This window comes from Chelonia mydas, chromosome 12 (assembly GCF_015237465.2).
Source record: "Chelonia mydas isolate rCheMyd1 chromosome 12, rCheMyd1.pri.v2, whole genome shotgun sequence".
Classification (NCBI taxonomy): domain Eukaryota; kingdom Metazoa; phylum Chordata; order Testudines; family Cheloniidae; genus Chelonia; species Chelonia mydas.
The window spans coordinates 4,637,371-4,661,389 of record NC_051252.2 but is presented as its reverse complement, the minus strand read 5'-3'; the positions used below and the strand labels follow the sequence as shown (position 1 = coordinate 4,661,389).

Genomic DNA, 24,019 nt, shown 5'->3' with positions numbered 1-24,019 from the left:
TTTGCCCGCGTAGCCCAGGGTCGGTGTCCCTGCTCAGTGGCTACACCCAGCTCCCAGCATCTCCTTTCACTTCCACCACGGCCAAGCCGGAGAGGCCCAGCGGCAGGGTGCTGCACCAGGGGCTGCCCCTGCGCTCAGCCAGGCTCCAGCTGCAGTGCCTTGGGGGCACCGTCGCAGCACCCGCAGATGGCCATCGCTTACCAGAGGCGCTTGCCAGGAGGGCCAGGCAGAGAGCCGCGTGCAGGACAGCCATGCTGGGTCAGTGCTCACAGCTGTGCCAGGCTGCCCAGAGCCACGCACTTTATACCCTCTGGACGCCCCGGGACCGCCAGTCACGCACGGAGCAGGGCTAAACCCAACGCGCGTTTTCATACTGTGAATGCTATTGACACACAGGTGATCTGGAGTAATCCCTGCCTGGATTTGACAGTAGCCAAGTGTGGCAGGGGCAGAGGCGGATTAGGGGTTTGTGGGGCCCTGGGCCAGAACAAGTGGGCCCCCCCCACTCCTTCCACCTGCCCCCATGCTCCAACCCTGCTCCCCAGCAGGAGCGCCAGATGGGTGGGTGGGTCAGTCAGGGTGCGGGGGTGCCCATTTTTCCAGGGGCCCCCCAATTGGCCAGGGCCCCTGGATGCTGGCCCCACTGGCCCAGTGGCTAATCCGCCACTGGGTATGGGGACTTTGGCATAAGCTGGTGCCTGCTTTGCCAGCGACACACCAGGTCCCTGAGCACTCAAGCCCAGCAGAGCTGGCTCGGCCTTGAGAGTTCGCAGTCCCTGGGAAGAAGGTGCCACCGACACCTGCTCCAGCTGGCCAGCATGAGACCCCCCACAGGTGCACTGGACATGAGCCAGGGAAAACCAGCCCAATGCCAAGCTCTGCTCTGAGCTGCCCTCTGCCAGAGACACTCTGCGCCTGCCGGGGCCACCCCGGGTGTTGGGGCACGTCTGAGTGAGCAGAGCTGTAACTGTCCTGGTGGAGGAGATCTGTGCTCATGCCAGGACGATGTGCCAGGCCCAGTCAGGGCAGGGGCTGGCCAGGCTCCCCCATGCAGCTCGGCCAGGCATGAGCCCTGCCCCCACACCCACAGCTCTGCAGCTGTCCCTCGGTCCCAGCCCCATGCTAGTCCAGCCCTGGGCGCCCTCCCGTCTCTGCCAATGCCTCTCAGACCCACCCCGCCTGCCCCGTGCTAGTCCAGCCCTGGGCTGACCTGATGAGACTCTGCCAGTCATACCCCATGTGCCAAACTGAGGCCTAGGCTGAGACTCCACCAACTCATTTCCCATGTGTCCCAACCCCCAAGGGAGGTGCCGGGTGGCAGGAGGGGGTGGGACTGGGAAGGGGCAGCCTGCCACCAGCTGTGCACTCTCTCACCTGGATGCACACCCCCAGCCAGCCGACACCTGCTCCTAGCAGCGCACACAGGGCAGCGGGGGCAGGGAGATGCTATATTTGGCCTGTCACTGTCAGCTCAAGGCCTGGGCAGAGCAGAAGCTCAGCCCTGCTCCGTGCGTGACTGGCGGTCCCAGGGCACCCAGAGGGTATAAAGTGCGTGGCTCTGGGCAGCCTGGCACAGCTGTGAGCACTGACCCAGCATGGCTTTCCTGCATGCGGCTCTCTGCCTGGCCCTCCTGGCAAGCGCCTCTGGTAAGTGATGCCCATCTGCGGGCGCTGCAACGGTGCCCCCAAGGCACTGCAGCTGGAGCCGGGCTGAGCGCAGGGGCAGTCCCTGGTGCAGCGCCCAGCCGCTGGGCCTCTCTGGTTTGGCCGTGGTGGAAGCGAAAGGAGATGCTGGGAGCCGGGTGTAGCCACTGAGCAGGGACACCGACCCTGGGCTACGTGGGCAAATGGGCCAGCGAACTGCCAATCTGCCCCTTTGGCCTGTGTGGAGACAGCTCCGTGGGACCCCCGCGGGGCAGTGCTGGGTACTGCTGCCCTGTTAGCGCCAGGGGGCCTGTGGCAGTACGCGAGCAGCGCCTGTTCACACAAACAAGGTGCCTTCAGCCTGGCACTGCCTGGGTGCCAGCTGCCCCCCTCCCAGCTGCACTCCTGTCCAAGAGGACACTGCCAGGGGGGCTCCCCTGCTCTGCTCAGCCAGCTGCCAAGGGGACCAGCCTTCCCGGTGTGCCAGCAATGCCTACTGTGGACTGAGCCCCACGGCTGGGGAGACTGGCGTGGCTGCTCTGACCCAGCCAGGACCCCCACCACCCACGGGCGGTGTGCCCAGACCCCTCAGTGACTGCCAGCCCCATGGGCAGCTTGCCCGGACCCCTTGGTGCCAGCCCTACAGGCAGTGCGCCCTGACCTCTCGGTGACCGCCAGACCCCAGATCACTGGGTGACAGTCAGCCCCCGGTGACTCACCCAGACCCCTCAGTGACCGCCAGCCCCATGGGCAGCTCGCCCAGCCCCCTCGGTGACTGCCATCCCCCAAGTGACTCACCCAGATCCCACAGGCAGCTCGCCCAGCCCCCTCAGTGACTGCCAGCTCCCAGGTGACTGACCCAGACCCCTTGGTGACCACCAGCCCCCACAGGGAGCTCGCCCCTGCAGATTGGGACTGGCCTGAGCCCAGCAGTGGCTGCTGAGCGAGCTCCCTAGACGCTGAGCAGGGCTGGTTTTCCATCTCCAGGCTGTGGGGTCCCCGCAATCCGACCAGTCGTGAGCAACTTGCAGAGAATCGTCAATGGGGAGAACGCGGTGCCCGGCTCCTGGCCTTGGCAAGTGTCCCTGCAGGTAATGCTCCCTCCTCATGGTGGCCCTGTGCCAGGCAAGGCAGGGACAGGGGCCTGGGCGCCAGCTCAGAGCCCAGCTGCCCCAGTCTGACATGCTGCGCAGCACAGACCTCACCCAGGGCCCTGCTGAGCAGCGCTGGCTCGCAGGGTCTGGGCTGGGTCAGTGCAGGAAGCCCCCGGGCTGGGCTGCCCCATCACTGTTCTAAGGGCATGGGACAGAGGAGAGGGCCCTAGCCCCCCAGCCTGCATAGGGCTGGCGTTGCTGCTTGCTCGAGCCCTGCCTGCCCCCTGCCCAAGCCCTGCCTCCCCCCCGTGGGGGGCTGGTATCACAGCCCCCCTCCCACCACATGTTCCTCTGCATCCCGCTTGTTTGACAAAACTGATCAAGGAATTTCCCACCCTAAATAAGATGCATTCAAAGGGTGGGAAATTCCAGCTGTCAGGGTCCAGCTGTGGGATCAGCACAGGCCGGGGCCCCCCGGGATGTTCAGTGGCCTGGCTAATCCACAAGCCAGTCTATCCGCCCTGGAATTAGAGCTAAAAAGTGCTGCCCAGGTGCTTGGAGCGGGAGCAGCCGGTGCTGGGAATCTCCGATCGTAGCAGGGCCTTTCGTGCCCTGGCCGTGTCTTAGGAAGAAATCCAAAGCAACTTGGCTTGTGCAGACACAAGCCCTGCCTGCAGCACCCAAGCCTGGGAAGCAGCACCCCCAGGGCGATCGCTTGGAAAGCCCTGAGCGTGCGGGGCCCGACTAGCGCACCCATTGCATTGTGCCCTGCAGCTGGGCATGCACAGCTAGGCTGGGACAGCGCCGCTAGGAATGAGGAGTGCTGAGCAGGCATGCGGCCCTGGGCCTGGCGGGGTCCGCGATGGCTGCAATGGGATCCCCAGGGACTTGCCATGGCCTGTGGGCACCGGGCCGTGATCCCAGGGACTGCCAGGAAGGACGAGTAATGGAGGGAGCTGGGCCCCACGCCCAGGGATGGATGCTGCTCCCAGCTGGTGGATCAGGAGGGGGAGCAGGGCACAGAGCGCAGGAGGCTCTGGATGGCATTTCGGTTTGTGGTGGTGCCAGCGACCCAGAGGCAGAGCCTGCCAATGCCAGGCTAAGTGCCAATCTGCAGTCAGGCAGCTCAGGGCCCCCCGGGCCTGGAGCGCTGGGCAAATGCCAGGGTGGGTCCCTCAGCCCATCCCAGGCTCCCTCTCCTCCGTGCCATTCTCATTCCAGACCAGCACCGGCTTCCACTTCTGCGGTGGCTCCCTAATCAACCAGAACTGGGTGGTGACGGCTGCCCACTGCAATGTCAGGTAAGGAGACGGTGCTGCAGGCCAGGCCAGTCGCTGGAGCCGCTCTGCATTGGCTGGTGCCACGGCTCCGCCCGGGCAAAGGACAGCCCCAGTGAGCGAGACCCCCCAGCTGCCCCGCACCCAGTCCCAGCAGGGCAGCGGGGCACCTTGGGCTAAGCAGAGCAAGTCGGGGGCCTGGGGGAGCTGGGCGCAGAGATAAGACCAAAGGGCAGCGGTAAGATCATGGCTCTGCTCTCCAGGTGAGCAGAGGGTTCCAGAGCTGGGGCACTGCCTAGGGCCTGGCAAGGGGAGGGGGCGGGAAGCTGGGCCGCTAGCCAGAGGTGAGATTGGCTCCATTCTTCCCAGGAAAACAAAGAGCCAACCTGCCCTGGGGCTGCCCCAGCCCCAGCCCTTCCTGCCAGTTCCCTACTGCCAACCCAGGGCCCGAGACCCGGACGCTGCTGCTCCATCCGCAGTTAACAAACACCCCTGCGGAGGAGGGGCCCCCCTGCTCCACCATGGCTGAGCCTCCCTGGTGCCGTCTCCTCTGGCTGGAGTCTGGGCCCCTCTGGGGCTCAGCGGAGGAGACGCTTGCTTGTGCCACAGGGCAGCTCCCCTAGGCTGGGGCAGGCAGAGGTGGCCACTGGAGGGCTCAGGGGATCCTGGTGCAAGTGAGGGTTACTAGGGCGAATCCCTGGGGGTGGGCTCAGCAACCCCTGCCCAGGTGCCCAGCCCCACTGGCTCTCTCCCTTGCAGAGCTGGGACTCACTTTGCTGTCCTTGGGGAGTACGACAGGAGCTCCGGAGCTGAGCCAGTCCAGGTCAAGACCATTGCCAAGGTGAGTCGCCACTGAACGCCATCTGGGATCCTGCAGAGAGGGGGGCAAGATGCTGGGCAGTCCCACAGAGCCCAGGGGCAGGCACCCCAGCTCTGTGCCTGGGGCTGGGCCCTGGTGGGGGAAGAAAAGGGGCTGGCAGAAGCAAACCCCCTTCCCAGCACCGCTTGGCAGTGGCATGGCCAGGCATGGGAGCCCGTTCTCCACAGAGCAGGGATGGGTGTAGGGACAAGTCAGGTTCCTTGCCCAGCTCCGCCCGCGGCTCCCTGTGCCTCCTGGAGATGGGCCCGTTACCAGGCGATGGGAGCCCGGGAGGCCCTGGCCGGGAGCGAGCCCTTGGGGAGTGCAGCCCAGTCCCTTGTACTCACCCAGGCCAGTGCCACGGGAGCCCTGGGAAAGGGCAGTTAGCGAGGCGAGGGGGGGAGCTGCCTGGAGGCCCCATGCCCAGCTCAGCACTGTCCCTCGGGGCAGGCAGGATCCAGCGAGCGAGTGGGGCGGGACGGCATTGCCCCTGGGGTGACCCTAGCCTCCCTCCCCCCCCCCGGTGCTAAGGGCTGCTTGTCCCTCCCCCCTCCAGGTGATCACCCACCCCTACTGGAACGCCAACACCATGAACAACGACATTACCCTGCTGAAGCTCTCCTCCCCCGCCCAGCTGGGCGCCCGCGTGTCCCCTGTCTGCCTGGCCACGGCCGGCGAGTCACTGTCGGCCAACCCCACGTGCATCACCACTGGCTGGGGGCGGACCAGCGGCACCGGTACATACGCACAGCCCCTGGGGGGGGCCACTGGGGGTCAGACATGGGGCAGCTTGTGCCTCATGCCCACCCATGTGGGCTTCATGCAGCACCCAGCGCTGGGGCACCTGGCCAATGCATGGCAATGAAACCAGCGGGCACCACGGTGCCTGGCCTGGGGCCCAGCAAGGGCTCTGCTGTGGGTCTGCCTGGGGCTGGACGGGTACTAGGCTGCCAATGCTGCAGCATCCTAGCCACCCGCGCCGCTGTGTGCTCAGTGCCCGAGTGGTCCAGCCGCACCCCACCCCAGCCACGCGACAGAGAGCCCAGCGGGGGCAGCCCAGTGCCGGGGGCATCCTGCCAGGGCAGGGCAGCCAGCAGGTACGTCTCTGTGTGTGTCTGTGTCTGGCTGTCCCCACACTCGGCCCTGATCGGGGGTTTGTTTCCCAGCGAGCGGTGGGGCCGTCCGGCTGCAGCAGGTGGCCCTGCCCCTGGTCACGGTGAGCCGGTGCCAGCAATACTGGGGCAGCCGCATCACCAACTCCATGCTCTGTGCTGGGGGGGCCGGCGCCTCCTCCTGCCAGGTAAAGATCTGTAATGTCACCCACAGAAGGGGTGTTGGGCACAGGGCAGGGTGGGCGTGGGAGGGGAAGGGACACAGGGCAGGATGGGGAGGGGGAGGGGCACAGGCCAGGCTGGGCGGGAGAGAGGGAGGGGCACAGGGCAGGGTGAATGGGTGGGGGAGGGCACAGGGCAGGGTCAGCAGAGGAGAGAGGGAGGGGCAGAGGAAGGGGAAGGGCATAGTGCAGGATGGGTGGGGGGAGGGGCACAGGGCATGAGGGACACAGGAGAGGGAGAGGGGGAGTTGAACAGGTCAGTCTCAGTAGAGGAGTGGGGAGGGGCCCAGGGCAGGCTGGGGAGGGAGGGGCCCAGGGCAGGGTGGAGGGGTGTGGGGAGGGGCACAGAGCAGGATGAGGAAGGGCACAGGGCAGGGTGGATCGGTGTGGGGGAGGGGCACAGGGCAGGCTGGGTGGGAGAGGGGAAAGGATCTCTCCAGAGCCCCTCGCCTACACTCAGCTAGCACCCCAGGGAGCCCTCCTCCTGCCAGTGCCCAGGCACGGCCTCTCTCTTGCACCGTGCCCTGGCATGGTGCCACGTCTTCCCTGCTCTCTCGCCAGGGGGACTCGGGCGGGCCACTCGTGTACCTGAAAGGGGCAGCCTGGACCCTGATTGGGATCGTCTCCTGGGGAAATAGCAACTGCAACGTCCAGACACCTGCCGTGTACGGCCGAGTCAGCGCCTTCCGCACCTGGATCGACAGCGTCCTGGCCTCCAACTAGTGCCTGGCTGGGCAGAGCAGCCCAGGGCCCTGACACGTTGCTGCAAAGCGCCAGGGAGCGCAGGCAGTGTTGGCCTGGGCCAGCGGGCCGCTGAGAGCCCGGGACTTCCTCCTGCAGGCTCTGGACAAAGGAATAAAGGGTTTGTTCTGTGCAGCCGATGTTTTGTCCAGCTCCTCTGTGCTCAGCCCCTGCAGCACCAGGGGTGTCCTGGCTCCCCATGTCCAGCCCCACGCTGTGCAGGGAGGGACCAGGTGTGTGAGGAGCCTGGGGCAATGGAGCCAGCTCGGGGGGGGAGGGGGGGTCTCAGGTGAGACCAGATCCTCTGCCCTCTCTGACAGTCCCAGCACGTTGCCCACACACCCTTCCCTGGGGGGGTCCGTCAGTCCCAGCATGTTGCCCACATGCCCTTCCCCGGGGGGGGGGGTCTGTCAATTGGCTGTGCCATACAGATGCCCTCCCTGCATGCTAGGGGCCAGCCCAATGGGCCCTGCTCAAGCTGGAGTTAATCCCCTATGAGCCTGCAGAGCCACTTCCTATGTCCTGCTGGCCTGTTCTGCCCCCATACTGCCACGCCCAGGAAGCCCTAGGGGAGAAGAGGAATGGTCTGTGCAGGCCGGGGCCCTCTGTCCAAGTGACCATGCTCCCTGGAAAGGCTGCTTTGCCCACTGCCCAGGATGGGATGGGGGCTCCGTGTGGGGCAGTCACTTTGGCAGCTGTTCATCTGCAGGCCCAGCTGGGTGCAGCAGAGCACCAAAGTGGGGGTGCCTGGGCAGAGCTGGCTGAAGGACATGGGTCCTGGGCCATGCTCTGAGGCTTGAACTCCATCCCCACGCCCTTGGGGCAGCCTGTCTACACAGACCTTCTGGCCCCACCTCTGAACCCCAAGCCTCTAGGCTCCTCTCCGGTACCAGCCGCCCTTGCCCCAGCTCTGCTGAGCTGCTACCTGGCTTGTGAGCCACCCTCACCCCTCTGCTCACAGCGGGTGCAAGTGGGGGGCCCAGGGCAGGAAGGTCACTGTGCCGGGTAGATTCCCAGGCAGTGCCCAGCCCAGCTCCGGGCAGCTCAGGCCATATGGACCCGCTGGAGAAAGAGGGAAAGGGTGAGATAAAACAGGAGTTCGGGATCCCACTAGGCTGCCACGTACATACAGACAGCCCCAGGGACATCGGCTCAGTACGGGTTAATAGAGCCCCAGCCCTGCCCCTCTGTCAGCTCCGCTGTGCCCCTGGTGCAGTGCCACCTGCTGCCACCACGGGTCTGCCTTACAGCCCCAGGAGGCTGGTTCTCCATGGGCCCCTGGTTCCTGCAGTCCATGGGCTTCTCCAGTCTCACCTGGCAGGGGAGGTGGTTTCCCAGGCAGGGGGCTGCTGGGCACCACAGCAGAATGCGCTGAGCCTGGGGTGGATGCTCTGAGCCTACAGGGCTGTGGGTGTTTGGGGGGCTTGTGGGAGTGCGTGCAGGTCAGGGGGGTGACTCAGAGGAATTAGGCAGGACGCGAGGGGGTGGGGAGGACTGAGCCAAGTGGAGGCTGGGCAGACTAGAGGGGAGAGGTCAGGACTAGGTGGAAGCACCAAGGGGCAACAGTCCTCTCCCATCCTGCCCCTAGGGCTGCCCAGGGGCCCTGTTCCCACGCAGGAGGGGGAGGGAAATGGGTGCCCACTTCTCCACCCCCATGACACCCCTTACCCAGCTCCCCACTTACAATGATACCCACCTGCAGGGGAGGCAGCACTGGCTGCTTGCAGCCCCCCCGTTCTCTGAGCACCAGGCATGTGACAGTCACCAGCAGAGCCCAAACTGGTGTCACTGGCACCAAATCACAGGTCTCTGCCCTGAACAAAACCAGGGACGGGCCCCAGTTCTAAGTGCCTGCCCCTGCAGCCGGCTCAGTGGGACCACAGCCAGCCCCTAGGGAAACCCTGGTCACACACCCCAGGGCAGGGCATTTACACACCATTCCCTGCCCCCCACCACACCAGGGCATTTACACAGCACCCCCTCCTCTCCCCATACACACACCCAGGCCAGGGTATTTACACAGCAGCTCCCCCCCACACACACACACACCTAGGCCAGATATTTACACAGCACTGCCCCCCCGACACCCCCCAGGCCAGGGCATTTACCCATCCCTACACACACACACCCCAAGCAGCATTTGCTAAACTTAACCATTTTCAAACCACCAGGCTCAGAAAACTCACATCCAAGGGGCTTGAAGGAACCACTGAGCCAGCTGGGGGACATGCCAGAGGACCAGCAGCCTGCTAACATAGTTCCCACATTTAATAGGGATGACTCAGGGCACTACAGACGGGTCAGCCTGATGTCAGTCCCAGGTAAACTAATGAATCGGCTAATTCAGGACCCGACTTTCAGCCTCTGGCTCTTTGTTGATATGGCAGCCAGCTGGCCTGGGTCCCCAGAAGATAGGTCTGTCCAACAAACCTGTGATCATTGCTTGACAAGATTGCAGGGCTGGTTGGTAAAAGGAACTGTGCTGATACTGTATACTTGGTTTCCTCCAAGGCATCTGGCAGACCAAGTGCCAGCTCATGCCACAGCCTGAGGCCTCACTGACCACTGACAAATGCACAGCTGGAACCCCATCTGGCTCACCTGTGTGAAGTTAGAACAGACAGTTATAACCATGTGTGTAGTCTTTATGAAATGCTAGCAGGATGCTGCATGTATTAATCGTACTTATCCTGTCTGTAGCCCATGTTATCAGGTACTGTTGAAAAGTTTGCTCCATAACTATAAAAATGTTTCCTAAGCCCGTGGATGGCCCACAGTCAGGGGAGAAGCCCAAATGTGAACACTCATTCAACACAAGAGGCGTCACCTCCTCCCCAACACAAGGCCTGTAGCCATCAGACAAGCCATTGTGCTCAAAAGACTTTGCTGACTGCTTCCCCCACAGCCTGGAAGAAGGGACTTGTCTTCATGCTGGGGGAAGACAATAAAAAAGGAGAATTTACTATTCCTATTCTGCTTGAATGCTGAGGGGCAAGGGTTTTTTAAGCATAAGCGAGGAGTCCCCAGCTGCTTTGCCTGGATTAGCCCTAGAGGATATACAGAGTCTGCTCATTAGAGTCTCCTACCACTGGCATCAGTGCATTTATTTATACCAGAGCCAGGACCCAGCTCCCAGCATCCTGGGGTGGGGCAGGGCAGGGTGTCCCCGCTTGGGGCGGGGGTGCCAGGACTTCCCCGTTAGGCAACAAGAGAGCAGAGCAGAGGAGCTTGGGAAGATCCTTGCCCTGCAGGCTAGTAGCTACACATTGGGCTCCCTGCTGGGAATGGAAACATCAGGCCAGAGCAAGATGTCTGCTTGTGTTTAGCAGAGCTATCGAGTGAGAGGGGTGAGAGTACAGGATCAGGGCCAGCCTGGGAGATGAACAAAGGGCTGCAGCTATCTCACAACATCTTCATTGCAAAACCCGTAAGCTTCCAGCTTGTCATGGACCAGACAAGGCAGCCAAGTGCCTGTCTGCAAAAAACAGCAGGGAGGCGTTGGGGGTCACCGCAGGGAGCAAGCTTTGGACTGGTTCCTTTAGCATCTTCGGAGCGTGGAGAATCAGGCGAGAGAGCTATCCAGCAGGACCTAGGGGCAGGAACTGATCCAATGAGACATCCTGGGGAAAGGCAGCTAACGGCTCTGAGGCAATCCCAGCAAGCAGCAATGGCCGACACACAGGTACTAATGGAGAGCACCAGAGGCAGGGGTTTGCAAAGGCCTGTGTGGTGGAGGGCTGCGTAGGCAGTCGCACCGGGCCAGGGCCAGCATCATTCTCTAGGGCTGTGCTGCAGCTCCACCTGGAATGGGGGTTCACACCTGGGCCCCCTTTACCAGAGGAGCAACAATGGAGGGAGCTTGCCGAAGAGCAGCCGCCCTGAGCGGGGGCTGACGAAATGACAGATAAGGAGAGACAAAGAGCTCAGGGCAGAGGTGAACCTGCTACCAACTCAGGGTGTCTGCCCTTCGGCCTCCTTGTCAGTCAGGGTGACACAGGAGCAATAGGATCAAAGCAAGAAGGGGAGCTACATCTATTGGAGAAAGCCCTCTCCTAGGCAGCTCCGGCTGGCTGGGGAGAGTGCCCCACGGGAAGAGCAGAAGATTAAGCCAAGACTTTGTGCTACTGGCTAGGGCTGCTCGCGGACAGCAGGTTATCTACTGGCAATAATGGTGAGCACCCAAAGATCTGCTGTGCACTTCCGCAAACACACAATCTTAGGTCCTGCCCAGACAGCATGAAGAGCACGTTGAAGGAGAACCAACTCCCAGTGGCTTTCAGTGAGAGATGGGTGCCTAACTCCCTTTGAGACCTTTGAAGATCTCACCTCCGTAGGCCTTCCCTCTGCTGCCAAGTGCTTGCAGATCCTTGGCTGAAGACAGCCTACAGAAATGGCAACCACTATTACTTTAATGGGGACAATGCAACGTTTCCTTAAGGGAAGTAGCAAGGTCTCCTCATAAAGGGTCCCCGACTCACTGCCGCACCTGCTGTGTTTGGGAGAGGAGTGGAGCGCAAGTAGGCATCACTCAGCCCCAGATACATTCAGCAACTGTAACCCCATAAAAGCCCCCTCCTTTGGGTGTCCGGGAGAGAGCAGGCCCCAGCCAGGGAACGAGGACAAAACGTTTATTGGATACACCGGATACATTTACACATTTAACAGACTGGATACACAAAATAAATAATTCTATACACTCATTTTAACATTACAGGGTAAGTACCATGGATCAGATCTCACTCTACAAGAGATTCCTTAGTGTACAAAAGGAATCAAAGGCAAATCACAGAACCGGATACTTCTCAAGACAAACAGCGCATCCTTTTGAGAGGAGATAAAGTGGGACATGATGCGAGTACCTTCAGCAGCTCCTACATGGCAAGGGACGACCTGGCAACAAAACTGGAGCCAGCATATCAAGACCTCCTGTCCTGAGGGCTTCTAAGAGGCATCTTTGTGTCATGAAAGGTAACAGAAAGGATCACAGCATCTTTATGTGTGCTCATGGCAGGTGCTCTGCCTACCAGGTACCTACATTTGGCCCAGATTTCTTCCACAGTCGAAAAGCAACCACAGTGCAAAGTTCTCAGAGCAGCAGTCAGCAGCTCGTCTGGTACCGAGGAGAGAATCTACAGTATGTTGTGCATAGGAGGACAGAGGGAAATGCAGATGGAGAAGGGAATATCGTCAGGCAGGCAGTGGCCTCTCCTTCCAGGCACTGTTCACCAAGGGAATGGTCAGAGCGGCAAGGGACAAAGCTGTGCTCTGGGCACGCAGCAGCACCAGAGAACACCCTTCCTATTGCACGTCTTTGGCAACGCCCCTGCTCAGTAATGCACACGTCTGACGCGCAGGCACGTGCCCCTGTAGCGTTAAAGGGCTGCAGAGTTATCTAGGCTTTCTGGGGGTGGAGATGAATAGTCTGAACAAAGCAGCAGAAGCCTCGTGATAGGGAGAGCATCAACATAGTCCTCACAAAGTCTGGTACGAGGCATCAAATAGCACAGGCACTTAGTGATAGTTTTTCAAGAGATACAGGAGATTTGGAAACTGCAAGGGCATGTGTGAAACACACACACAGATGCCCACTAGGCACATGCAACAGCCCTTTCAGTGTGCAGTAAGGAGCAGCTTTCTGCAATGCTTTCCAAGTGTTTGATTCTCTAGGAAGCCACTGTTGGCTCCCGTCTCTTCTAGTCACACACTATTACGGATTTTTAATATTACTGCAAATCAGATGAATGTGAGCTATAAATCAAAAATCAGAGTTTGCAGGAGGATGTCATGTAAGATGTGACATGGCCTCGGCAGGGCTGCATTACCCACACACCATGCAGGCTGGGTTGGGTGGTTGGTTTGCATAAGGGACAAGAGGGATTATATTCTGACATGAAGCGATCTCCTTCCTACCAGACAGGTCCTGGATAAAGAGAAGGCAGGTTGAGGAGAGATGATCTACGGGCCCGAGCTGTGACCCCAGAGACAGGGATGCTCCTGTTCTGGGTGGGCACTTTGGTAGCAATACAAGAATTGTTACTGATCCTGGCCCTTCCCATCCTACTGTAAACATTAATGAGGGCAGCATGCCCCTAGGAGAGTCCATGTGCTCCCCTGAATGGGCCTGGCTGGTTCTTCAAGATGTTGGACCAGATCCTCCGGGTCTGTTACTGTGCTGCTCAGACATCACATAATGACTGTACTTTGGTCAGAGGTTGGCAGCAGGCAATTCCTCTTGTGCAGCGTACCCTCTGCTAGCATGAAACTGGCAGAGGTGACATAGCATCTTCCTATGCCAGCTGCTCCCCCTTCATGGCAGAGCAGAGCTCTGTCCACCTCTCCTCCCCTGGCATGAGCAGGCCACAGGGAACAATCTGCCCCTATAGCTGTATCTTGGCATCTACGGCAAAATACTGCAGTCAACAGGGCAGCTTTAATGGGACTAGCCAAAGAGCTGGCTCCACCAAGCTGCCACTCCAGAAGGAAGGAGCCGCACTTGGGGACTTGAAGCCCTTTTCAATAATCAGTAGGTGATGTGGGGTCTCTTTAGTGAGCCCAGAGCCGCAGAAACAATAAATCCAACATCGCTCCATGGTTTTTATGCCCAAGTGCCTTGCTTGGTGCACACTGTTAGCCTAGGCTCTGACAAAGGCCTCAGAGAGAGACAGAGCCCGCTGTCCTGCCCAGATCAGCCACAATCATTTTGGGGGCCACATGACGACATTAAAAACTCTCATCTTTTACTGTAAAAGTGCTGGGTCACTAGAGAAGTGCATGTCCGTGTGCCCAGCCTCAGTCTCCCCACAGCCCTAATACAGTATGTCGGGCATCAGTATTTCAACCAAATATGTCCACATGGCAGAGCGCAGAGTCCAGAATGTGGGACAAGGAGCAGGATGGAGGAGGAGGAAGGAAGAAGCAATGGAAAGTTACCAGAAAAGACATTAGAAGAACTAAACCACCCAGCCCAAAGAGGTTAGAATGTCTGCAGGCTGATTATTCCCAAACCTGTTGCAGGAACTTCATTGCAGCTGGTTTCCAAGTCACCACCCAAAGCAGCATGCCAGCACTCCCTAGCTGATCTCACCTACTTCTTAAACCTGTAAAGCTCGTGGGAGCAGAGGCCATGCCTTCATCTGTGTTTGCATAGCTCCGAATACAACGGGGCCCTGAACCTGACAGGGGCTACTGGGTTCTACTGCAATCTGAATATTATGTAAGATATCACCATTATTTTGGAATACTTCATGAAGCAGCACTGACCTCTTCCCCATCAGCTTGGCATTTAGCTGTCTGGCGTTGCACTGGGAGGGATCAGGAGTAGAATAATCAAGGCTGCGTCCATGACCATTTTGGCTAATAGCCATTTTTTAACCCAGTTATAATTTTGGCCTTCACAAGTAATTCTTCGAGTAATTTTGTATCATCTGCAAATTTTGCCTCCTCCCTATTCACCCCCTTTCCCAGATCATTTGTGAATGTGTTGAACAGCGCGGGTCCCACTACAGATCCCTGGGGGACGCAGCTCTTTACCTCTCTCTAGTGTGAAAACTGACTATTTATTCCAACACTTTTGTTTCCCATTTTTTAACCATGAGAGGACCTTCCCTCTTACGCCATAACTGCATAGTTTGCTTAAGAACCTTTGGTGAGGGACCTTGTCAAAGGCTTTGGTGAGGGACCTTGTCCACCTCCAATACATTCATAAGTGGGATCCAAAGTCGCATCCTCCGTTTGCAGCCCACCTACTGTTCTCCTTGGAAGCCCTTTGTTATTTCCACTAATGCTCCAAAACATGCAGGATCCAAGGGACAGCATTCTGCGAAGCCAGATCCACCTCCTGCGAAAGAGCAAGCAAGCTGAAACTCCTCGTCAGAGTGAAGAGACCATTTCACACAGTATTGCTAAGTTCCAATAGACAGACACATGTATTTCCCTTCACTCCTTAAAGGAGCATTTCCCAGGGAATAGGGTGGAAAGCAGCAATTTGAGAGCTGGTCCCAGGAGGACAATTTACTAGGTCACCAAGTGATTGCTTCCAGTCTCAGCACGTTTACTCTCTACTTTCTCCTCACAACCCATGAGATTTCTGCAACAAGGCAGAACCAGTCGAATGCTGGTGTTCACTAGTTGGCAACGGAAGACTGAACAGATGTCCTATTCAGCCAGCTTCTTGCCTTTGTCCACGTGAACATTCATTTGCACTCGTATGTGGCAAGTGGCTGCTCTTCAGACCTATACCCATACCCACATGAGGAGAAGGTAACTTGTCATTCCCTAGGCACTACTCTCCTGCTTACAGGAGGAGCAAACAATGTCATGTGACTTAGGTGACCAATCACACACCAAGGATAATGAACAGCAAAGCAGCCAAAGTGAAGTTTTCAAACAACCTGTTGGCTAAAATTCGTTCCCATGAGCAGTTTGCTGAGCAGTTACAAAGAGCACACTTGTAAAAATCAATTATTTGGGAACAGAAGGGACAAATTCATCCGATTGTCCATGTGCACGAATAATCCAGCCACTTCTACCCACAGGGAAGAGAACACGGTTGGGCAGAAAAACTTTTTCAGGTGCAAAATGCAAATGAAACATTCACAAACTAATGTTCTCCTGGTACAGGTGGAAAGAGGGAGTCAAGGAGCTCGCTGCCCTTCTACCCCTCCATTAGCCCCTCACATAACCAGCCAGCTACCTTCACTATTTGTGTGACTCCACAAGCCTAGCACCCTATGACAGCAAACACTGGGCCATACGCGGATAGAGGGAAAGGCTGGGGTGGCTATCAGAGATGTCAAGTAGCATAACTGTAACGATTCTGCTCAGACATCTGAGGAGAGCCCAGTGGCAGACAGAAATACTCCTAACTGGAATTCAGACGCTAGTGTATCACAATTTCTGTGCCAATGGTTCAAGCACACATGGTCAAGAATCGTTCCCCTGCCTCACCAGTCCAATATGCTGCTCTGCTATGGACGACGTCTCGTCAGGGGACAGAAAACTGGGCATTACAATCTGGGCAGTTTCGCCAAAGGAATAAAAAGGGAGGTGCACTCATATTAAAGACAAAAATTATTCAATGGCTCTGACAGCTCTGTCTGATCTGATTGAGAGCACGCCCCCTACAACCTCACCAAGTCCCCTACATACCAAACACGGAGATGCCTCACTCGTAACTATAAGGAAACAAAACGCAAAGAGCTCTCTCTCTGCAAGATGATATACTGCGATTTGCCACTAGGTGTCACCCTAACTTCAGTCATATTTCACTGTCAAATGCGGGGAGAGGGACAATTTTCACTTACTGAGCAGGAGATTTCTCTCTGGGTACAGTGTGTCCCAGAGAGCTCCCAGACAAGTGAGATACAGACCTCACCCAGGGCACAGATACACAATCACTGCGTTATTTCTGAGATTATTCAATACTGGAGCAAGTGTCCCAAACTCACACTAGGCCAAAACTCAAGAACCCTAGTTAAGAGGGAAAAGAGGGAGACAGGTAAAATGCATGCAGGCAGACTGTCGGGGAATGGGGGCAGTGTTTAACCTGTGAAATCCACAAATGAGGCATTTCCAAAGGGAGACACTCCCGAGTCTCAGGTCAGGTGGAGAGAGTCGAGATGCTTGCATGAAACAGACGAAGGGAGGGAGTCCAGAGAGCAGGCAAGGCAGAATTCCAGCCCAGCAGATCGAGGGCATGTGCACAGCAGACGAACTGGGCTCATTAGCAGAACTATCTGCGACTGCAGCCCATTTCCAAAGACAACCCAGCCCAAGCACTTTTGTAACCTGCGCTCAGCTAGTGGGATTCCTGCCACCAGCCTCTGCTGAGGTGGGAGGTTCCAAGAGGAGCTTGGACTCCCCCTCCCACCAGGAAACCTCCACTGTCCCCTCTTTGCTTACATATGGCTACTGTCTGGGCGTAAGTTGTTAGAACTAAGAGGGGGCGAACCACCCAACTGAAACCAAGAGGTGAAAGGCCAACACGATGATCTGCACTGCTCCTGTTGTGTGTGCCCAAGTGTACTCAGAGGTTTCCCATGGAAGAGACCAGGTTGCATCGGTGAGAACTGGAGCTCTGCTTGCAAGAAGCCCAGAAGGAGTGTGGGATCAGCCTGTCTCTCTTTAGAGGGACACTAATCAAACCAATGAGAGGCCAGTTGGTATCAGGATCGCAGCCTGCATCACAGATGCAAGGCCTAGGTCACGCCATCATGCAGTGTCACACACACACCTGAAAGCAAGACAGACCTTGTGAGCCTCACACTGAGTCACCAAGAACTGGCTTTGTCCAGAGCTGATACGACCTCTATAAAGGAATTTTGTTTCCCATATTAGGCCCTACATCTGCCACAAGTGACGTCACACGGGACCTTTCTGGATGATGTATCCCATGATAACTCAATTGCCAAGGAAATGGGCTCTATGGCTGCAGCGTTCTGAAGAGTAATGGCTGCCAGCCTGGAGGGAAGACTCTCCTGGGTGAGACAGATGTTCCCGCAGGTTCTGTCCCAGTCAGGAACTGAGACGGGGAGGGAACACATTGGATTAGACCAGAACTCAGCACGTGGCAATCTGGCCTTTTCTGCAGCTTCATTTATCCTACACAAGGGAGGAGAAAGACTTTGGAAAGGCTTGTGGGTAAGGCAGTGGTCTGGGACTCTGGAGATCAGGGTTTTAGCGCCTCCTACCATAGGGAATGACACACCCTGCACAAGGTCACGGCAGAGATGACTCTGCCTTAAGTCCAAAGAGGAAAATAAGGAGCCGAGTGACCCCTGACAGAGCAGGGAGCGCCTGGAGCAGTGCTTCCTGAGGCCTGGCACGTGTAACCAGGGCTGATGCTCCAGGTTGAGTATCTGGTAGGAAAGGCTCCCATCCCAGTGTTAACAAGGTGTTTCTGTGGTGACATGACTGCCCCCATCCCACTCTCTTGTGCACACCGTAGCCTGCTCTGAAGCTATCCCAAAGGCAGGCCTGGGGTGCCAAGCAGGCCAGGCGCTGGCAGAATCAGCGTGCGTGGCCGAATGGGAGGCAGTGGGTAATGGCTGGGGCAGTCACAGTTTTGGCCTGGTAACAGGGCACAGTTGGAACCATCCATCTGTCGGGTCCATGGTGCAACACGAGGGTGAGAATCCAAAACCTTAAACCCAGCAGCAAGAAGGAACGCCAGCTCGCCTCTGAGGACGCCCAGATCAGAGGGGCCCCTGCCAGCACCAACCTCTGCTTCTATTTGTCCTCGTGCTTTTTGCCTCAAAATATGTCCAAAGTGGCCTCTCCTGACACCTCCGCACCCTCCCTTTGTGCCTGCCTCAGCTGCTCTGCACTGGCTCACAAGCCTTACACTTCCCGAGACAGAGGAGATCTTCTTGAGTGCTAGCGCAGGGGTGGGGGCCAGGGCTAGCCACGGGGTTTGCTTTAGAAAAGACGTTTTTAAAAGGTGTCCTGCGAAGCGTCTTGCTCCTGCAGGATTCTCATCCTCTCTCCTCCCCACAGTCAGGAACCTGCAGTCAGGGCAAAGGGGAACTGTGACTGCAGACGATCTGCACTCCAGGGCGCCGATATCACAATCAATCCTTAACCAGCATGAGTAACCTGTGACGCTGTCACAGTCACCGGGGTCTTTGGGGGAAACCTCTCTGCATCATGCTCCTCACTGAGTCACAGCAATTCCAACCCTAGCTGTGCGTGTGACTCCCACCAGCATCAATGGAAAGGCATCATGGAGTCCAATATAAATACTGTCCAAGCATGTATAGGGACTTAACATTCTGGAATCAATAAATAACTAAAGGCAGCCAAACTCCTGGGCTGGGGAGGGGGCTTTTCTCTTTGTGGCTCCCTAATCTGCTGAGTACTTGAGGCCCTGAACTTTGACCTTCACTCTGGACCTGAATGAGCACAAGGAAGGCTTTCACTGCTCCACTTCCTGCACCAGGCTCCGAGACGCAGCCCACCCAAGTGAGGAGTGCCCGTTGTGGGGGGCTGGGGTGCAAAGGTTCCATGTCCCACGAGCTTCGTGCACATGTAGGCTCACTCCTGCAGGAGGAGCCTGGGTGCTCCCCGCCGAGTGGGAACGTTGCACATCTGCACCAGAGGAAGTGCTCCTGGGAAGACAGCTGGCGGTTTCCTGCCGAGTCCTCAGCCATTGTATTGCTGCTGGTAGCGCAGGTTGAGCTCCCGCAGCTCCCGTTCCCGTACCCGCCGCGACTTATTGGATTTGGTGGAGCGGCTGGAGCGGGTGGACTGGGCCGATTTGGTGCTTTGGCAGCGAGAGGACGCCCTCTTGAGGAGGTTCTGAGAGATGGAGCGATGCAGATTCTTCATGGATGAGGAGGCTGCCATGCTGACTACCCAGGGGTGCTTTAAGGCTTGAAGAGCTGTCATCCTGTCACTGGGATCCACTGTGAGCAGGCGATCAATGAAGTCCTTGGCCAGATTGGACACGCTGGGCCAGGGCTGAAAAATTAAAAGGAAATTATGAGAACACAATATTCCCCATGACTTCGTTAGACAAGCACCACCCCTCCCCGCCCAAGGAGGGCCAGCCATGCCCCTAAGTGCCGAGCACTGATTTATTTCACTTGTAGGCATCCCCAGGGCACTTCCCCTCACTCATCCAGCCTCAAGTCCCGAAGTTATAACTAGGGCAGTGTCAGGACACAGAGCGTCAGAGACTTCCGTCAGCCCCCACCAAATGACACTGCCGAACGGGCTACCGGGGTCCACTGCAGATCACCATTCCTTCTCCTCTGCTGGACTCTGAGCCCCAAAGACTGAAGGCACCTGCCAGATCCTGAACTCTGTTCCCCTGCTCTGCAGGCCACTGGCCCTTACCAACAACACACATATTTGGGCCTGGTTCTCAGCTGGTGGGAATCAGTATGGCCCCAGTGGAGCTATGGCGGAGGATGTGACCCTTTGGCTTTACATTCCATGCTAGTGCTCTGGGCCGGGGTTACAATCCTTTCAGTATGTTGTTTTGGGGGGCACAATTTCTTTAAAACTGACAAACGTACATTTCAAACACCCATGACCCTGCTGATCCCACCCCCCTGCCATGACAGCCATTTGCTCTGATGTGTCACACTTCAACAGAATCTCAGAAAAGCCTCCCACCATTCTGCATAGTCAGAGTCCCTGCTCCCCTGAAATTCATCTTCCCTACTTGACAGAGCCCACTAATTAAATGTTCGTCAGCAGGGTCAGCTGAATGGTTTGTTGTGAACAAAGGCTCCTGTGAATTTAGCCTTTTTCCTGCCCACTGGCAGTGTGTGATTTCTAGAAAAGTGTTCATTTTTCAGTTCTGGGGATAAATAATTTATTTGACCAAATTTCAGCCTGTGAGCTGTTAATGAATAACCCACGGCAAGTATCTGCTTGAGTATTAGAAATGTGGAATTCACCACTCAAACCCTGTGACTAAAGCATGCACAATTGTTTCTGTTCCCTGATGACATGGCCTACCCTTTATACACCACTGTGCTTCCACCTGAAATTCTTTTAGTTGCCGCACAAACAGATTGTGTTTGCTGATTAAACCAGTATTGGCCACAGGCCCAAAACATGCCTCCGTGAACATAAAAAGGTACTACATGCCTGTCAATGCATGTTCCCATAACTCACTCTACTCTTCTCATCAGTCGCGTACCTAAGAAATCTCAGGATAGACTGACGTAAATCAAAACTGAGGGGGTATTAATACTGCCTATGTTCGCACGCTCTCTCTCACACGCATACATACACACAGGACCCCTGTGCAATGTAAGGCTGAAGCGGGTTACTCCCAATTTCTTATGAACCAATGATGTGCTACTTATTGCCCTTGTCTTACTCTAGATTTTCAGATGTCACTGTCTAACATGACAATTACAAAATTAAAAATATTTGTTCATGTTTTTAAGAATAAACTTTTCTGATCTCACCCAAGGCGCCCCAATCCCCGCCACACAAATCCCTGTTACTTTGAGTAAATTACTCTGGTTTGAATGTGTGTGAATGACAATACCTTTCGGGCCACTCAGAGTGCCTTGTTTATTCAGATGCTGGACAGCTCCAGCAGGGAAATGACTCAACTCCCCACCCAAAGCTTTATTGCTGTGCCAAGGGCTGCCACGTGCCAGCACCCAACCACAAATGCATACTGGTGGCAAGACTGCACCGTTAGGCACAGCCCTGAAAAAAAGAGAAAAAAAAGAGAGCAATTAGCCTGCCCTGCTCCAGAAGGGTTGTGACTTGGACACGCCCTCGCCAAGAGTCACAATCCCTCTCCAGCTCCCTGCCTCACCAGGAGCATCGCTCCTGACCAGGAGCTGCGCTCCACATCAGACTCAAACCTAAGACAAGGCAGGTCTTCAGCTGAGACCTAGTCTTACTCCCCTGCATGCATAAGACAGACAAGGCTCCAGGCTGTCTGTGATCTGAATACATGACCTGGGTTGACTATGTCTAAATGACAAAACAGGTCACTGGTTAACTCCAATTAGCCGACAAATCACATACACATTCCAAAGACTGTGTTCTCAAGTCAACAGCTGGTGTTGTAAATATGAGGAATTTTTGTAACTAATATCAGTAACTTAGGGGGGGGAAAATCCACAAAACATTGCAATTTGAAAGAAAAAGTGCGTAACCCAGTAAATAATTCAATACCCCTCCCTTCCCAGGAACACATGAAAGTGCTGCCATGCAAGTTTACAGCAGCACAAACACATGCAGCTACTCTTGTTTGTAGTGCTTTACCCTGTGTATTTTTTTGTGCGTGACAAAATATGGTAGCACAAAACAGACAATTTTGAAAATTCCTTGTGTGCTAGAAGGCTAAGGGGACAGATGGTGGAGGAGGTAGGAAAAAATCTGAGCAGAAGTCATAGCAGAAATAAGGTGGAGGAGGTAGTGTAGCTGCCGAATGATATGGGATAAAACTGAGATCTGCGGATTCCATCAATGCGATGGCAGAGCTATGAAATCATGTGTGTGTCTGTCTGTCTCTCTTCGCACCCCATGGCTTTTTGTCACTTTCATCACTGTAGTATTGTAAACACTCTATATGATGAATAAATACACAGCAGCATTCAAGAAACACCTGGCCAGATCCCTAGCATATGAGTAATGAAATGAGCTAGACAAGGATCTGGATACAGTCATCACAACTAGGCCAATGCACAGACATGCAACTATTTGGTGTCAATACATATATTAAACAATAAAAGTAAATGTAGAGTGTGCTAGATGACCTATATATCTGTCTTCTGCTTCTCTCTCTTTCCTTGTGCAGGAAAGAAGAACCCAGCTATTTTAAACTGTGGAGTCCACATACCGTTCACAGTCCAACAGAATGCTCTTTCTTGTGCAACATGGCCAGAAAAAGTTTTTTAAATGTCCTGAAACTCCATAGGCCTGCTATCTATCTCTGCCAAAAGCAATCCTCTGTCCCTCGCATGAGAGATGTGAAGCCTTCAGATTATGGCTAACCTAAGTATTAGCTAATCAGAGAAACTAACAGAGATTTATAGAGAGGTTAAGGCCAGAAGGGATCACCAGAGGGCAAAGGATGATACAGCAGGGGGCTAGCCTGGAAGATTCAATTCCCTGCTCTGTCAAACTTCTTGTGTGACATTGGGGAGGGTGCCTAGAATGTCATATGGCCCATCAGGAGCTGTTTTTAGCAAGCATCTCCAATGGTCAGAGACAGGGAGGCCTCTGAGTTATTATGCAGAATTCTTTCCCTGGTGTCTGGCTGGAGGGTTTCACCTACATGCTCAGGATACAACTGATCACCATATTTGGGGTCAGGAAGGAATTTTCGCCCAGGTCAGACTGGCAGAGACCTTAGGGGTTTTAGGCCTTCCTCTGCAGCATGGGGCACGGGTCACTTGCCGGTTTGAACTAATGTAAATGGTGGATTCTCTGTAACTTGAAGTCTGTAAATCATGGTGTGAGGAAGTCAGTAACGCAGCCAGTGGTTAGGGGTCTATTACGGGAGTCGGAGGGTGAGGTTCTATGGCCTGCAATGTGCAGGAGGTCAGACTAGATGATCATAAGGGTCCCTTCTGGCCTTAAAGTCTATGAATTTAATAGATGTAAAGCCAATTGCACCTCAGGCCTCATCCCTGATTTGGTCTTCGTTTGCTCATCTGAAGCCACCAACTCTGGCTCCTGCCACCAGAAGAGGAGACAAAACTTCATTCTACAACAGGCGCTCCCCCTCCAACCCTGCTTTTCAACCTCACCTGACACGGACCAGGGACTGCCTCCACCTGCGCCCGGAGCAGCCGTAGCTCCCGCCTGTAGCAGACAACGAGGAAGGCTTAGTTTTAGCATTAGCTGGGGAATGCACAAAGTAATATCCACGTCATAGTCCATAAACCATGACATTCTGGGGGTTTGTCCAGGAGTGAAACTGTTAAATAAAGCTATTTACTGTTCTTGTTCCATTTGGTCCTCGACTTAAGGACTTCTAGGCACTGTACAAGCACACAGAAGAGACTCCATCAGCTTGCAGTCTAGCTAGACAAGACAGACAAGGGTGGGAGAGAGGAAGGGTTCTTAGCCCCATTTTACCAATGGGAAATTAAGGCCCCGTCCACACACAGAAGTTGCACCGGTTCACCTACAATCAGTTTAAAAGCCAACCCAGTTAAACCAGTGCAAACTCAGCACAGGCATGATGGAGACAGCCATAAGGCTGCCTTGCAAGGACCCCCTCCCAAGCCTGGCGTAGGGGGCTCCAGCCTGCAAAGATTCCAGGCAGTTCTGCAGCCCGCAGGGCACTATGAGCCGTAACTTAGGCTCCCAGGAAACTCTCTAGTTCCCAGAGCAGCCCCGGATCAGGAAGGCACAAATTCTGTATGAAGAGGCTAAAACTACAGCTAGGGTTACTTAAAAATGGGGCAAATATATAAAGGAGAAAATTCTCTGACTCCTGAACTGTTGTGAAAGTGTATGTAATAACAGAGTCGTCTAAGACCAGATTAACAGATGGCTGATTATTTAGATGCTGCCGCCACTGATTCCATAGATCCAATTAAGATTTTCTTGACTGATAGCCTGGGAGGAATCCTTCCTTCCAGTC

The 24,019-nt window shown here is 55.7% G+C and overlaps 2 protein-coding genes across 5 annotated transcripts in view; one reads left to right on the top strand and one right to left on the bottom strand.

The window, feature by feature from the left end:
• Positions 1-1,595: 1,595 nt before the first annotated feature.
• Positions 1,596-7,020, top strand: CTRL (chymotrypsin like). The gene is made up of 7 exons (XM_037877866.1): positions 1,596-1,647; positions 2,632-2,735; positions 3,960-4,039; positions 4,775-4,856; positions 5,431-5,611; positions 6,041-6,174; positions 6,769-7,020. Exons 1-7 carry the CDS (start codon positions 1,596-1,598, stop codon positions 6,928-6,930), a joined length of 795 nt encoding a protein of 264 aa, XP_037733794.1. The 3' UTR covers positions 6,931-7,020.
• A 4,541-nt stretch (positions 7,021-11,561) lies between these two features.
• The window catches only part of PSKH1 (protein serine kinase H1), an 84,041-nt gene continuing 71,583 nt past the window's right edge, over positions 11,562-24,019 (bottom strand). For 3 of the 4 annotated variants that reach the window (XM_043526109.1, XM_043526108.1, XM_037877385.2), the window contains exon 3: positions 11,562-19,404. In XM_043526109.1, coding sequence (XP_043382044.1) covers positions 19,087-19,404 — 318 coding nt within the window. In that variant the 3' untranslated portion in view covers positions 11,562-19,086. The remainder of the gene's footprint in view (positions 19,405-24,019) is intronic. The other variant, XM_037877386.2, reaches the window with a different exon arrangement.

Excerpts from the sequence above, each read along its gene's own strand:
- CTRL (XM_037877866.1), top strand. The coding sequence starts at position 1,596 with ATGGCTTTCCTGCATGCGGCTCTCTGCCTGGCCCTCCTGGCAAGCGCC. Across the intron at positions 2,736-3,959 it reads CTTGGCAAGTGTCCCTGCAG|ACCAGCACCGGCTTCCACTT; the intron begins GTAATGCTCCCT and ends TTCTCATTCCAG. Across the intron at positions 6,175-6,768 it reads CCGGCGCCTCCTCCTGCCAG|GGGGACTCGGGCGGGCCACT; the intron begins GTAAAGATCTGT and ends CTCTCTCGCCAG.